At 43.5% G+C, this 15,428-nt stretch overlaps 1 protein-coding gene across 2 annotated transcripts in view; it reads right to left on the minus strand.

The window, feature by feature from the left end:
• Nucleotides 1-15,428, minus strand: part of ntrk3b (neurotrophic tyrosine kinase, receptor, type 3b) — a 106,334-nt gene that overhangs the window by 42,759 nt on the left and 48,147 nt on the right. The window contains exons 4-11 of one of the 2 annotated variants that reach the window (XM_037246534.1): nt 14,918-14,986; nt 9,373-9,527; nt 8,934-9,076; nt 8,245-8,386; nt 4,350-4,655; nt 3,865-3,879; nt 1,907-1,962; nt 1,656-1,758 (exon numbers count right to left, since the gene is read on the minus strand). In XM_037246534.1, the coding sequence (XP_037102429.1) occupies nt 1,656-1,758; nt 1,907-1,962; nt 3,865-3,879; nt 4,350-4,655; nt 8,245-8,386; nt 8,934-9,076; nt 9,373-9,527; nt 14,918-14,986 (989 nt within the window). The remainder of the gene's footprint in view (nt 1-1,655; nt 1,759-1,906; nt 1,963-3,864; nt 3,880-4,349; nt 4,656-8,244; nt 8,387-8,933; nt 9,077-9,372; nt 9,528-14,917; nt 14,987-15,428) is intronic. The other variant, XM_037246535.1, reaches the window with a different exon arrangement.

Consider the following 15,428-nt stretch of genomic DNA (forward strand, 5'->3'; position numbering starts at 1 on the left):
AACCTGGATAATGGGCCAAGCCACATGCTGCTTCACCAAGTCTAATGGTGACTTTCATGCCGTTACGATGAATACGACATGCTAGGGATATTATCTGATGAAAAGCTATAAATGGGCTAATTTGTTTTCTTTGTCATCCAAAACTATTCTGGAGTGAATTAATCACCCTAATATGATTCTGTCGCATTATAAACTGCATAGTATTTGAAAGTAGGACAAAAGTGCAACCTGCACATGAAGAAATGTAGGGGGAAAAGAGAACAAAGATTTGGCTTTAGTGGGTTAGCTTGAAAGCGAGCGGACCTCTTCCATCATTGACTTACTCCCGACACGCTGCCTCAGCCTTTTTTCGCCTCCATAATTTAAACTGTGTAGTGAAAACCGGTGCCAAAAATAGAGGCGGTATCATCTGCTCCGTATGTTAACATCCCGCAGCTGCCAGCGGCCATTGTGGAGCTGAGCAGGACCGCCGGAATTACCCAGAATGCAGCACTCAAAGCCTACTGTCAGTTAGCCGTTCAAAACGATTTGAAAATTATTATTTTTTTTTTAGTTTCGAAGCTCACGAACTCTAGTTGCGCAACCCTGTGGACTGTGAAGTATTTAAGTCTAAAGTGGGCCTTATATCTCACATCTTCTCTAGCCTAGTTTGCCCAAGCAATTGCTGCAGCTCACCAGCTCTTACGCATATCGATGACAGAGCTTTACAGGCTAGTTTACAAGCTAGCTTGGCACCCTTTTAAGCCGCTGCTATTCGCTAGAAGAGACTAGCAGGAAATAAGTTATTGTTATGAAGCGATTAAGACATGCTTTAGCATTCCTCATAACTCTTCCTTAGGATTTTAATTCATTTCCTGTCCACCCAGTAGCACACAGCATACGCCTTAGCATACAAGCTTTTCTGCCGTGACGCCTCATTAGCTGCCAGGACTCATCCTTGATTGGAGCCAGCTCTGGGCCAACGTGATAATTGCCACCTCCTAAATAATTACAGCCCCAGAGTTTCTTAGCGAGGTAAGTAATGAACTAATCCCGCAAAGTAGCTCATTACGACTAGCGTGTGGCTAATGCTACTTTACGCTGCTCGCATGCGTACTGAAACTAAGAAACCATTTTTCTGAGGTGACATTGCATATTCGTAAGAGAGCATGTCAAGAAGTACAGCGAAGGCTTAGCTACAAATGTTAGCAGATCTCATCAAATAAGCTAGCTAGCTAATGCACCCATTTACACAAGTATTGTGGTTGATGTTCCCAGGCTAGTTGCCACGAAGGCCAGTTGCTCTTTGACTCGGGCAAAAGCTGCCACGCCATATAGCTTAGCTAGCTAGCAACCCTCAAAGACAGTCATAATGAGGGTGGCGACTGCGGTAGCTAACACATCGAATGATACACTAAAAGTAGCTGGACAGCCCCAGACTATATGTGGCTAACCAGTTCATGCTAAGCTAGCCAGCAAAGCAGCTCGCTGTTAAGCACTATAAAATGGTACTGATAGTTGCTAACTAGCTCAGACATACAAATGCTGATCATTTTTAAGGGGCTCGTTGAGTAGTCCCATCTTTTGTTGTCATAGTAAGAATTTTCACTTTGGCAAATAAGGTGGGGCTCATTTGCATGAGACAGGACCGCCCCCTAAAAGCATGCACGACTAACCTTTCATGCCGAACTTGGAACGTCGTCCGTATTTGTTGATGAGCACGAAAAGGACGAGGAGGAGGACGCAGGCAAAGCCCGCCAGGCCCACCGCGATAGAGACCTGCACCAAAGGTGACACACGCATGTTAGATTGTTGCCAATGTGTCATTACAGTATGAGAAAATAAACAATAAAGTAAATGAAAAAGTTATTTTCATATGCATTGAATTTGAATCACATGGTTGTCTTAATGTAAAAACAAAACTTACCCCAAATGTGTCCTCGTCCGGGCGGCCCGAATCCGAATCTGTGGGCGCCGAGGGGACTGTAAAATACAAACACGAGAAAAAGTTAGAATGGAATTTGCAGTGAGATTAGATGTCAGCATGCGGGGAGCTACAGGAAAAAACACCACACATTTAAAAAAAACAAAAACAAAAATGTACAGGCAGAAAGAAGCGCTGCAAAATGTATTTTTTCTTTTCATTAATTCCTTTCTTCCTTTTCCCTCCTCCCATCATTTCTCTTTCTACAAAAAAAACTGCAAAATATATGCGGAATCATAATTATCGTAAAAGTAGTAACGGCGTCTTTTTTTCCAACTTGTTTTCAACAATTGTGCTCAGTTGTTGTTCCCCCGTGGTGTCGTCCCAAAGCGGCAGGATGAGGTCAAACCGCAGCAGTGTGTGACGCCGTGACACAGGTGGAATGAAGTGAAGCGCTACACGGGGGTAGTGGAGGGCCCGCAGCCAGCACATCACACACTCATTTGTGCTTAAATGAATGCTGGCACGCTACACCGGCTGCCGGTAGCTGCCGGTGGCTGCAATACGCCGCATCACCACTGCATTAACATCTTTCTCATCTTCTTCAGCAGCCCGTCAATTCTGCCTCTCTTCTTTCAATGCTTGACTTGATTTATTTTCAAAATAAGAAGCAAATAAAATTGGTCTACACTCAGAAAAGGGGCGAGGGGAGGGAGGGGAATAAAGTAATATGACTAGATTGAAATCGTAATAGAATGGGGAGAATCGCGAATGGATGGAAATTAAATTAAAAAAAAATTGGTAGAGCAAAAAAATAAAAATAATGATTTACAACTATGAGGTAAATACAGAAAACAAATTGACAAAAAAACAGGGGACTAAAATGTATCAATACGGAAAGTTGTTTTTTTTAAAACAAGAAAATCATATTTTTAGGAGAAAAAAATTGCAATTTTACAAAGAAAAACAACTAAACAATATCCAGAGAATTAAATTTTAATCGAAGTAAATGTCATTGTTTTCTGCTGGAAAAAAAAACCCATCCCAGGAGAATTAAATTGCAATACCAAAACAAAGTGCTAGTTCCAAAAACAAATTACCAATGACACTTACTGGACAGCCTGAGCACCAGACAAAAAAATCTCATCTATTAATAAACACAATCAAGCCTTTGAACTGAAATGAACCGAAGAAGGGTCATTGTAAGCAAACGCCTCATCTGCCACCAGCTTTAATGCGGCGTAATAATGTGCATCTGATGAGGAAGAACGACCTGGCACGGAGACGGAGCAGCGCCGCCATGAAGGTGAGAGATCAGGGCGGCCCGCTTTGTTTAAGCTGTCAGCAGATGCAGCCGGTCGATTCAATAGATTCTTCAACATGCTCGCAAAAGTATACACCCCCCCGTATGCATTTGCCCTCGAAACCAGACACCAAAACCAGTGTGACCAAGCCGCACAAAATTGGCTGGGTAAATCTATCATGACAGGACGCACGGGAACTTTCAACCCCCGCCTGGACATATTGGCCATATCGGTTTGAAGCAGGCAATTTGGAAGAATCCCGGGGCTTGTACTCCTACCAGAGAATTGGCCTAAATGAGCTCCACTCGGAAGCTGCTATCCTATAAAGCAGATGAAGCGGGATCCAAATTGTCATCAGTGCTACTGGGGAGAATTGACTCCTTACTCTAGAAATGGCGTAACAAAAACAAAGACGTCACCCATGAGCCAAGACGATGAACACACACCAGGGCCGCTAACCTTTGACCCGAGACAAACGACATCAACAGATTTCGATGACCGCTCGGAGCAACACAAAGTGACCAAATTTCTCCATGGTAACCATTTGCGTGCATGTGTGTGTGTGTTTGTACGGCAAAGCCACAGCAACAAATCACTACTTCTACGACAGAAAAGGCTACTCGAAGCAGGTTGAAATGTGAAAATCCAAATACTCACCCAGCTCCACCACGTCTGCAAAGAAGAAAACAAAGAGAGTCACGCCGTGTGCGACAAGGTGACAAGAGGGTATTAACCTTGGAATATTGACCATGGGGAGAAATTTGCCAGCCTTTGTGGGCGTTGGCGCCGCCCCATTTGTACACAGACACACACTTGCACACACACACTTGCACACACACATTTGTACACACACACACGCGCAACTTCTCCAGACCAATCGAAGCTCAAGTGAACTGTGCGTGAACCCCATTGAAGCTCAGCAGCCGGTGAGAAGATGCTCCTCGAGCAACAACCTTGCGAGGACTGGCTTTCAATAAAACAAATAAGGCCTCGGCCCCGAAAGAACGACGAGGAACCTTGTGAGCAGGTTAGTTTTCCAGCTTTGGGCTGAGATGTGGAGTTTGTAATATAATGTTGAACCTGATTTTCACATTTCCCTGAGATGTTTATAAACATCCCCAAAAAGCAGAATCTTTACCCACCTTCGTCGTCAATGCCGGGCGCCATGAGGAAATGCCCATAGACCGTCTTGGTGACCGTCCCGAGCGAGTTGCTAGCCTCCAGGGTGTAGTTGCCGTTGTTGATGTGCGTCGGGTTCTGGAAGTTCAGGCAGCCCTCCAAGTTGTCCTGGTAGAAGTCCATCTCCATACGGATGTACTGGTTGTGCAGGATCTCCTTGTTCTTGTGGAACCAACGCAGCTTCGGGTGGGGGTAACCTCGCACCGTGAACTGGATGCAGGTGTCGAGGCGCCGGTCGGGCTCGGCCAGGTGGAGGATGACCGGGGGAACTGCGGACGGGCAAAGGATGGTACTTCACTTAGTTCTTCATTCGAGCACGAAAATCGCATACTCAACAAGCTATCGTATTCGGAATTATTTTTTCTTAAAGAAAAGGAGACCACATGCTGTCAGGCAGATCCGTTTTTTGTGTGTGTTTTTTTAAATTTTTTGTTGATCACTTTGTGTCAGTGCTGAGTTTTCGACTTTTACTACAAAAATGGGACATCAAGTAATTTAGTGCTCATGCAGCATTAGCGAGCCTGGCTCTGGTGAAATGTAAGAAGAATTGATTGATACTTAAATGAAGAATGAAAAACCCAAACTGTCAGTCACCGCCGCCTGCAATTGTGTGCTGATGGGTCGTCAAAGGCAAACAAAAGGGATTGGTTTTTTTTTCTCTCTATAATTTCTATTTCGAAAGCTGTCATTTGGAAAAAGGACTTCAGTGATGAGCGGCCAACAAAAGTGACAATTACGCAAAAAGCCCGTTTCTTCAAGTCAACGGCAAGTCAAGGGTGGCTGCGTATTGAAGGACCGATCAATTTTTCTCGGAGTGGAGATGTTATGGCAGCAATACGAGACACTGCGGGGCACTGTAGTAAGGAGAAAAAAAATGTGACGCAAATCTCGTTTATTAGTAATATTTTTTGAAAAATCTAATTAAAATGGCATTCATCATATATGAATGTATTATTTAATTTTGAGATTTTTAGAAACTGAGATGAGCATGACACTAATAGAGTTTTTTAAAAAAAAAAAAACAAGACACGACTTGTGCAATCGTTTGAACATCACCTCATAAAGGGAAATATTACCATAAAAATATATTTTGTAATTCAAAATGAAATATAATAGACAGGCCCAAATTATCTTGACACTTGAATTGAAGCGGGAAAAAGTCCCCTGAGCCAGTGTTGCACAACAAAAGCCCCCATTGTAGTTGCAATACGCTCGCTCTAAAAAGTCATCCTTTTGAACGCCGAGATGTGACGGCCGGTAATTTGTGCCGTCAATCACGCCATTCCCTGATCACGGTGCGGGTTTGAGCTACTTTCTGACATTTCCACAGACAATGGGCCCGCAACGCTGACGAAATGTAATTACCAGCGGAGCACGCAGTGAAAAATTAATACCTTAGTTAATTTGAGGCACCGACAGAGAGTGTCAACATGGGAGCAGAAGAATACGAAACGCCTGGAGACGACACCATCCAGGCATCCGGGGATGGGGAGGGCGCCCCCTTGAGGAAATGTTATCCCGGCGTCGGAGACAAGTCCCGGTCCCCAAACACACGTGTCCCGGACCAGCTGGCGGCCGTTTCCACCGGGTAAACTTATGCAAGAGGCGAGGCGTATCACGAAGGGATGCCGGAGGATATCTCCATGGCAACCGCATGGTTTCACCGCAGCCGGTTGGATTTCTCCATTTTTGCCTGCTTGTGTGCGCGCAGGCTGCGGGCGGCGTCCTTGTTAATCAGATCCATCAGTTACACTTGCTTTGCAAAGCGCGCAACACCTCATTGCATCCCAAATGTACCTGCTGCAGTTTGTCTGGCTGGTTGCTGGAACCCATTCTCCATATTTTAGTGTCATCAAAGCAGCCATTTTAGGCCGAGGAGCGGATGCCAGCCAAATAGCCCTGTAGGTCTTTTGCTGGATGGGATTATAATGAGACAACGCCGGTTTGGGAAACAGGCAGCCATTTACTGGCAGCTACTGGTGTTTATTCACATTTACAGCTGTCCATGAAACCCCGTTCGCAAAAAAAAAAAAAAAAGGGACCAGAAACATGGAGGCGCGTGCAACACTGTGGTGAGACCACGGGGTCCAAAAGGATTTTGCAAGACGAGATTAGCTTTTGCATAATTCATTGATTGATTTATTTTTTGAAATCTACTGCAAACTATTTTTAATTCAATTTGACTAAAACAAAAGTGTGCATATGTGTGTGTGTGTGTGTGTGCATACGTATATATCTATATACGGCTATAGATTGATAGCTAGAGGTAGATAGATAGAGATAGAGAGAGCGAGAGAGAGAGAGCGAGAGAGAGAGCGAGAGAGAGAGAGCGAGAGAGATAGCGCGAGAGAGATAGAGATAGAGCTAGAGCGAGAGATAGAGATAGAGATAGAGATAGAGATAGAGATAGAGATAGAGATAGAGATAGAGCTAGAGCTGGAGCTGGAGCTGGAGCTGGAGCTGGAGCTGGAGCTGGAGCTGGAGCTGGAGATGGAGATGGAGATGGAGATGGAGATGGAGATGGAGATGGAGATAGAGAGAGATAGAGAGATAGAGAGAGATAGCGCTAGAGAGAGAGAGAGAGATAGAGATAGAGAGAGATAGAGATAGAGATATAGAGATAGAGATAGAGATATAGAGATAGAGATAGAGATAGAGAGAGATAGAGATAGAGCGAGAGATAGAGCGAGAGAGAGCGAGAGATAGATAGATAGATAGATAGATAGATAGATAGATAGATAGATAGATAGATAGATAGATAGATAGATAGATAGATAGATAGATAGATAGATAGATAGATAGATAGATAGATAGATAGATAGATAGATAGATAGATAGATAGAGCCTTAAAACATCAACAGTTTACAATGCTTCAGCATTTTCCGTCCCGCTCTATTGTGCAAATGACAACATGTCAGTTAAAATGAAGCAAGAATAGCTGATTTCACCACTGGACCGTGCTTTTAAAAAATCAATACGTTATTTTTCAAGACTCAACATTGAGTTGAGACACCACCTACGAAAAACAATATATATTGATCAACTGACTGGTTAATGTGGTTTTCGGATCACATTAAATATGACATATTGAGCAGCATAGGACATTGATTTAGGCTAATGGATGAACTTGATGCATGTGTATTTGTAATTTTCAAAGCAAAAAAGTCCACCCTCAGGGGTCCTAAGCATCTCTTTCCACACCGATGGGAATCGCATTGGCAGGCTGTCATCAACCTACATGAGCCACTCATTGAAATACAAAAAAAATACAAAAATTCAAGCCTCCGGTCCTAAAGATACGATAACCCCAATGCGTAGCTAAGAAAATAAGTCAATAAATACAGTTTGAGACGCAGTCAGCCATGTTCGACTCCAACCAAACACTTGTTAGCGTATTCATTGTCGCCCCGATCGACTCTAAGCCTGTCAACATTATTTTCCACAATAGGCGTTAAGATGAGGCGTCACTATGAGCACGGCAGTGGCGCTGTGTATTCATTAGTTGCTGTAATGACACACTCCATTGGGACTCACATTGCTTTGGCTATATTTAACCCTCGCTAAGCTGCTCCGATTCCAGCTCAGTGGCGTGTCGCACAGCCGCTCAAGAAAAAAATGTCAAGCTTCATGGTTGTTCCTCGAAACATTCATCCAACTTTGATACCGGGCTACGCCTCCATCAGATTAGCTAGCTTTACCATTTAGCATTGCTCAAATGAGATGAGCTAGCTTCACCATTTAGCATTGGTTGAATAAGATAAGCTAGCTTCACCATTTAGCATTGCTTGAATGTATACCTTCTTTTTTGGGATGATCATTTGGGAACATAAGAAAAACAAGGAAAAAGCCTGGACTCACACTGCACGTTGAGCTGAAGAGACGAGTTGGTCATGCCCACCACGTTCTCAGCGATGCACGTCAGCTGGAAGTTGTTGTCGTCGCGGCTGATGTTGAACAGCGTCAGGTTGATGGAGTGGATGTCGGGCCAGTAAACATTGGACTGAACGCACCCACACGGAAATTGAAAAACAAACAAACACGGAGTCCTTTTACTATGTGACAAGTACGAGTTGATTTATAATCGAGAGCATGCATGTGGGATGAAACCATTTGGCATGAGCTCAGGGGTGTTAATGTAATTGAGATGTGGGAGACGATCTATCAGTCTACCTATCATCTATCCGCATATCCATCATCTACTTATCAAACATCGGCTCCATCTACTGCTCTATCGTTTGGCAACCTTTAACCGATAAAGTCTGGGTGGGTGGGCATAACCAAATAAAAGTGGTCAGGGGCCCTGGTGGGCTGCAACGTGTGCTAGACGAAAGTCCCTCAGGCTTTAGCTAACCTCACGCTAATTAACTGTAGCGCGCTAATTAATAAGCGTGAGCACGACTTACTTAGCTTACAGACTGTTGGGTGTGAATTTCAACATGACTTTTTATAGAAGGGGCGGGGAACCATTTTTTTTTTTCTCAGGCATGCCCGCCCTTGAACTAGTGGAATAAATACTGTATGCCGTTTGAGTGTGTGTGTGTGTGTACCTGGTGTGTGTTGATGGAGTTGAGGCCGTTGACGGTCCAGTCCACTTCAGGCAGGGGTGATCCGGATCCATTACAGCTCACTGTCACATTGTCGCCTTCGATCACTAACACGCTGCTGTGACTCACACTGATCTCTGGCAAGTCTATACACAGACACACACACACACACATCCCTATTAATAAACGCCGGCCGCTGTTGACACGTTTTCACACCGAATCAATTATTTGCCTCTCGTTAATGAAAAAAAAAATTAGCACAATGGCTGCGCGGCAACGATGAGTCACCGTGACGCCTTTGAGTCCATCCCAACGACGGTGCGTCACCGCGACCCTTCTGTCCCCCCCCCCCAGAGTATGGACTTATCTTCATCGTACAATCACGCCATTTTTGCTTGGTTGGAGATTTATTGTGTTCGGGTGATGTATAAAAGTTACTCACCGCAGTTTTGTATGTACATGTGGTGCAGCTTCATTTTGGAAGCGCCGCTCCTGCAGTAGAGCTGTTGCGTGTGAAGGTTGGCCTCGCCTCGCTCCTGCCACAGCTGCATCCAGCGGATATTGCAGCCGCAGTCGAACACCACGCCGTCCAGTCGCCTATGACCGCCACACACACAGACCATTTTCGGTTTTATCCAAAGCAATTGTTCTGAGCGCATTGGGTTAACGGAGACGACTCGGCTTCTGCCGCTTCTGTAACCTTTAAACGTAATAACTTGGAGAGCGTATTAGAAAGTATAAGCACGGCTCACATTTAAGAGGTTGCATCAGCAAGTTTCTTTACTACAGACCTCTTAAAACGCTTCCTAAAACTTGAAACATTTATAGAGCATGAATGGGAAATAACGTTCTGTGACTGAATTAAAGTCCTTTGCTTCAACTTTATTTCATTTGAATGGCAAACAGGATACAACAACACCTAAAAAAGCTGCAATTATCACTACACTGCTAAACTATTTTTGATGTACGCCACATGCAATTGTCAAACCGTGTCAGGTGTGTAATATCTTCAGTCATCCTTGCACTTTTTTTTTTTTTTTTTAAATGTAATGTTACAAGCCGCAATGTTATGACACAGTGGTCCTCGGAGGGCAATTATTACAGCGGTTTGGTGCACCGGCAGCAATAATAATGACAAAGAGCCTTTCACAGGCTCATCTGTTAGGAATTGATGTTTTCCCCCGGTTATTTCCCGAATGAATGACAATCCAAATTCACTCGAGTGCTCCGGCCAAACTACCTGTCACACAAGCAGACTGTGAGTTTATCTGCTGAATGCTGACTAGATGAAAGGTGCGGTGGAGTGCGACCTTCAGAAGTCTCTGGCTCACGATGGTGGCGAACAACTCACAAAAATGTGGCTAAGACTAAAACGGACTCGTGAAGGATGACGCTTTCCATCATTAAGGACGATGGTGGGAAGAACATTTACATAAATGCACCGTTTTATGTCTGGACACAGTGCTAGCGGCAAATTCTAAACACCACACGTGACTGCTCAGACACTCCTTCATGGGAAAAGTTCAAAGTTCTACTCTTCAGACCATCACTCTCGGGGTCCATTAGCAGGCAGGCACGTGTCATTAAGTTCCTCGCTGAATACATTCCTCCTCCGCCACCCTCCCGCGCTTTCCCGCGTGCCATTTCCGAGCAGCGATTGGCCAATTTTGTCAGGATGAATGTCCATCCAAACGTCCTTGGCAGGGGTCAATAAGCAAGTGTGAGAAAAGCATGAATAATGTATGCCACGGTGATATACAGTCTATAGGAAGTAATGAGGATAGATTCCCGCAGGTGGATCTCACTGGTTCTGAGCGACGAGGACTGAACCGTCTTGCTAACTGATCAATTTGACCTCTTGGGAATGACCTATTCCACAACAAAAATATTATTTATTACTTGGGAAATTTGTGCCCAAACTACCAATTCTAGTGGAGGGGGCGGAGCTTATATCACAAAAGAATTTGATCATTTAATGAAGATTATTCGGTCTTGGAAGAAGTCTGGGTTTGATTTGCAGTTAATAGGCAAGAAATCGAATAAAAAGATACACAAATCTACTCAAATGTAATGAGCATAGTGGAAAAGTCCAATAAACATTTATTACACCTTCAGAGAAACAATGCAAATCTTTACGATGGCTTGTAATGTTTGCTGTGGAGCTAAAACAGAACCAGCGCACCGTGTTAGTGTTAGAATATAAATTGTGTTAAATAGGATGCTCATTGTTGAGTTCAGGTTTGGGTAGTCGCAATATGAATTTGAAGATGCGCTCAAATAGTAATTGAGGCAATATGCAGGTCGTTCGTATATAAGACGTCGGAAAATGGCACCTTCAGAGTCCAGTAAGGTTTCAAACCAAAATGGATTTTATGTGGGTCAGCTCATGATAGCCATGGCAACTAAATTTCAAATAGTAATGCTAAATTAATGGCAACCAACTTGGTGTCTGATATGTACCAGTTAAAGTGAACCACCTGGGATCGGAGCTCGGTAGAGCAGAGCAAACCGACCTCCGCCCACATCCCCCCCTCCGTCTTATATTCCATTCTAATGATGCTAATTGCTAATACGAATTACCAGCCTTATACATTACACGCGGCCCCTCTGGAAACGGTCAATTAGGGCAAACACGCTACAGCAAATAGCGAGATAATACGCCGGAAGGAAGATCCATCACTTGATGTGCAGTTATTTATGCCGCCGTTTTGTGTTGAAGGCTATAGTTGGCAAATCCAGATGTTGGTGCATATTCATGAGGGATGCCAATTGTCAGCTTTATGGGGGCCAGTTTAAAACCACATCAGTCACTAAAGCGGCTGGCGCCGTAAGGAACTCGGAGCTGGGCGGGGGTGAAGTCCATAGCCTCGGTACCCAGACCGAGGAGACATACGGATGCTGAAGGCAGCACGCAATTGAAGCCAGAAAGTAGCTATAGCCCGGGAATCGGGCCATCAGGAAAATGCTATCGTCCAGGTTATCATCTTGGATTTGCTCCAACTCACCCCGAGTCCCTCACGAGTACAATCTTTATAGGAAATAAATGCATGGATGGATTGGATGGGGATGCACTTTTGTGTACAACCAAAGGCATCTTGATTAAGGAGACTGCAAAGGAGCAACTGGAAGCCATCCGATTCCTCGCAGCTGCACTGGCATTCAAATAAAGACTTTTTATTTGAGCCTTTCGTCACGTTACGGTGTTGCCAACATGCTGCTCTTTAAATGCATAAAGCTTCTACCCCCACTTGAGGACGAGAAAGAAAGATGGATGTGGAAAATGATACCACAACTTCACGGCAGGAAGGGTAGAGATGATTACAGACTGTTTTGATGAAAACGTGGTTTGTTAGGATTATACATAAACAACATCTTGGCGCAGTACTCTAAAAAAAAAAATAATCTGAATCTGTATAGCAAAATTTCTTTATTTCCAAGAACTTTCAGTAATAGTAGCCGACTAACCAAAAATATTCAGCAGTGTTCACACCCACAACGGCGCAACCCACCCATTTCTGTGTACATCTGCACAAATTGCAAAACTTGTTGTATGCCATCACTTTGCACAGTTAGACCACACTAGGCACAAACATATAAAATATAGAATATAAATTATAACCCACACTCGCCTTCTTATCTTATTTTCCCGTAAAAAATAATTAGCCTACTCGCTAATAAATAGACTCTCAAACATCAACCTCATTTTTTTCTTTTTCACAAATGGCATTGGATGGGAGGTGGTTACTAAGTTTTACAAGTACATGATGAATATTTCAAAATTAAGAAAAAAACTTTTGAAGGTCCATTTTGGTCAAAATGGCTTCTTTTTTGCGGTAATTGAGTTTCGCCCCCTCACTATATTGCTGTAAATTCATTCCAGCATGTGTGTGTGGTTTTTAACTAGATCCACACGCAACATGCTTTTGTAATTCTCCCTCTGCCTACTTTGATGTTTTTCCACCGGCGCTCTCCATCCCGCTAATAGTTTACCCCCAGTGCCACGGAGCGCTAATAAAACCTGGGGTTCACGTCTTGTAATTTACCTGTCAGGCGGCCTTTTAGGAGGCACACTTAATTTATTATAATCCTAGTAGCGGAGATTACAGGTTGGATCCATTCACATATAGTCGAAGAAAAATCCATTTCACAGCATGAGGCAGAGCAAGAGAGCCAAGTTTGCATCTAAAGAAGTGCTAACAGAATAAAAGCATTCGCCGCCGCTGGGTACAGAATATTCCCCCTCTTTCCGAGCACAAAACCGCTTTAAATAATCCTCGATCATCCCCTCCCGACACAAGCCACTGTGGCACACCTCCGCCATCTTAGAGTCTTTTTCTTCTTTTAGCTTAAGAGCATGCACACAGAGGCTGAGGCGATGATGTCGCATCGGAGCATTTTCAATACATATAGATATGACACTGTGGTTTAAAGAAAATCATATATAGCGGCCTCGTTGTAAGATTTGAGGATGATTGGGTAAAAAAATCCCTCATGCTAAACGTTAGCATAGCCTGTTGCCGTGCCGCTGTCCAAGTTGGTCGAAATATCGGAAACGCACATGTGCTCGCTGAGTCGGAATGAGCGATTTGGTTCTAGGGAGGCTGAGCTTTGCTTCCGATTGTTATTAATCATCCCAAAAAAACGACTTAAATAATAAACTCGCTTCTCTGCAGGTCTGAGAGCTCCAGATGCATTGTGGGAAAGCGTAACTCTGTTAACTCTATTGGATTCAATTCATGCTGTTGAGTACTGGTTCAAATGAGAATTCATCAAATGGTAACATGATAGCAGTTGGTTTGCCTGAGTCTGAGGGACGCTTGCCAAATAGTGAGCCATTCATGTCATTATTAAACACGGTTGCTGGCTCTCCTTTGCCAAACGCGACGCCAACCTCTAAGTTGCAGGATGTCATCTACTAATAATCTAAAAATGTCATTAAAAGTGCTGGCGGAAATAACTAAGGTTGTTAAAATATCAGCTACAATGGTCCAAGTGGACAGCTGGTCACATAGCAAATATTGGGGAGGGGAAAAAAAAAGTTTGTACTTTTCAAAACAGGAACAAAGAGGCACTGAAATGACGATGGAGTAACACCAGCAGGGGGTCCCGCTGGCTATTTGAAGCCCACGCAGAACCCACATAGAAGAAGAACTCAGCTCATGTCTGCAGGCAAATGCTGCAGTTAACTCTTTGTGTAAGGCATCTATTTGAGGGATGTATTCATTTGTCCCAAGTGGTGAGGGCTGCTGTTTTGGTTAGCAACAGACATCTGCATTAATATAATCTTTGATCATGGGGCAGCGTCTATTACCGAGACAGTAATTACTGATAGACGCTAGGTCGTTTTTTTGAGTGTGGGGAGAAAAAAACAGCATGTTTATTTATCTTACTTAGGTGCTGCTGTTTTGGTTAGCAAGCTCAACAGCTCATTTTAGTGTTGATCAACAGATATAAACTAGGTTGCATAGATATACTATTTTTTTTTAAAAAATGGAACCAAGACAGACAATTACTTGTGCTAACTCCCAATTTTCTTTCAATGACCCAAAAAGAAAAATTCTTTTTTGAGAGAGGTATTTATTCATCTTTACTGGACAATGGGAAGAAGAAGGCGCTTGAGGTATGCTGTTAACTAGTGACTGACGGAAGTAATGGAGCGTAAATAACACGTGACAGCATTTCTTAAACATGGCTGGTGGCTCAAACATTCATAACAAGAATGAGAACGGGTTACTGTGTGGGGAGGCACATGCCCCTCCATTTAATTCTTTCCACCGTATGTTAATTGAATCAGCAAATTGGCTTGTAAAACCAGCACATATTGCCTTCAGGTTGACGCTTTGTACGCGCAACACCAGACAAATGAGACGGTCACAACGACAAAGGCGGGAGTTATTCCGGACAGGAAAGAATAAAAAGAACAATGTGTGCAGGGGAGCGGTGATAAATGGCTGCTAATAGAAAAAGACAAAGAAAAAGCGACTCACAGCTCGGTAAGTTGAAGGTGCTTGAAGAGCTGCCAGGACAGAGTGCTGAGAGGATTCTTTGACAGGTTTCTAGAAGGAAGAGAAGACACAGACAAATTTGAGACAACTGGTACATTCAATGACATAAATAGTTAGCATGTCGCTATGTTTAGCGCTGATTTTGATTTTATGTTTCTAATTCCCATTGGACTCGGAATGGACCAACTTTAAGGAGGATATTTATTTCTTATTTCCTGACATTTTGGTTGATTTTAACACCCGTGACAGTTACTGATCTTATTGATCGCTAAGCTAGCTTCAGCCATTTGAGTTAGCGTCGCAAGATGGCCGCCGACCGGCTCGTGGGATCTCAATGGAAAATAAAAAAGTAGTACCAGTAGTAATTCTTATCAAATCATTTTGGAAGCCATGTTTGTGTTTTTGTTTCCTCTCAATCCAATTGCACATTTGCTCTTTAGGGTCATTTTAATCCTTTTGCCTTGCTCTTGAATTACATTTCCACTCTCTTTCT

Source organism: Syngnathus acus, chromosome 3 (genome assembly GCF_901709675.1).
Source record: "Syngnathus acus chromosome 3, fSynAcu1.2, whole genome shotgun sequence".
NCBI classification, from domain to species: domain Eukaryota; kingdom Metazoa; phylum Chordata; class Actinopteri; order Syngnathiformes; family Syngnathidae; genus Syngnathus; species Syngnathus acus.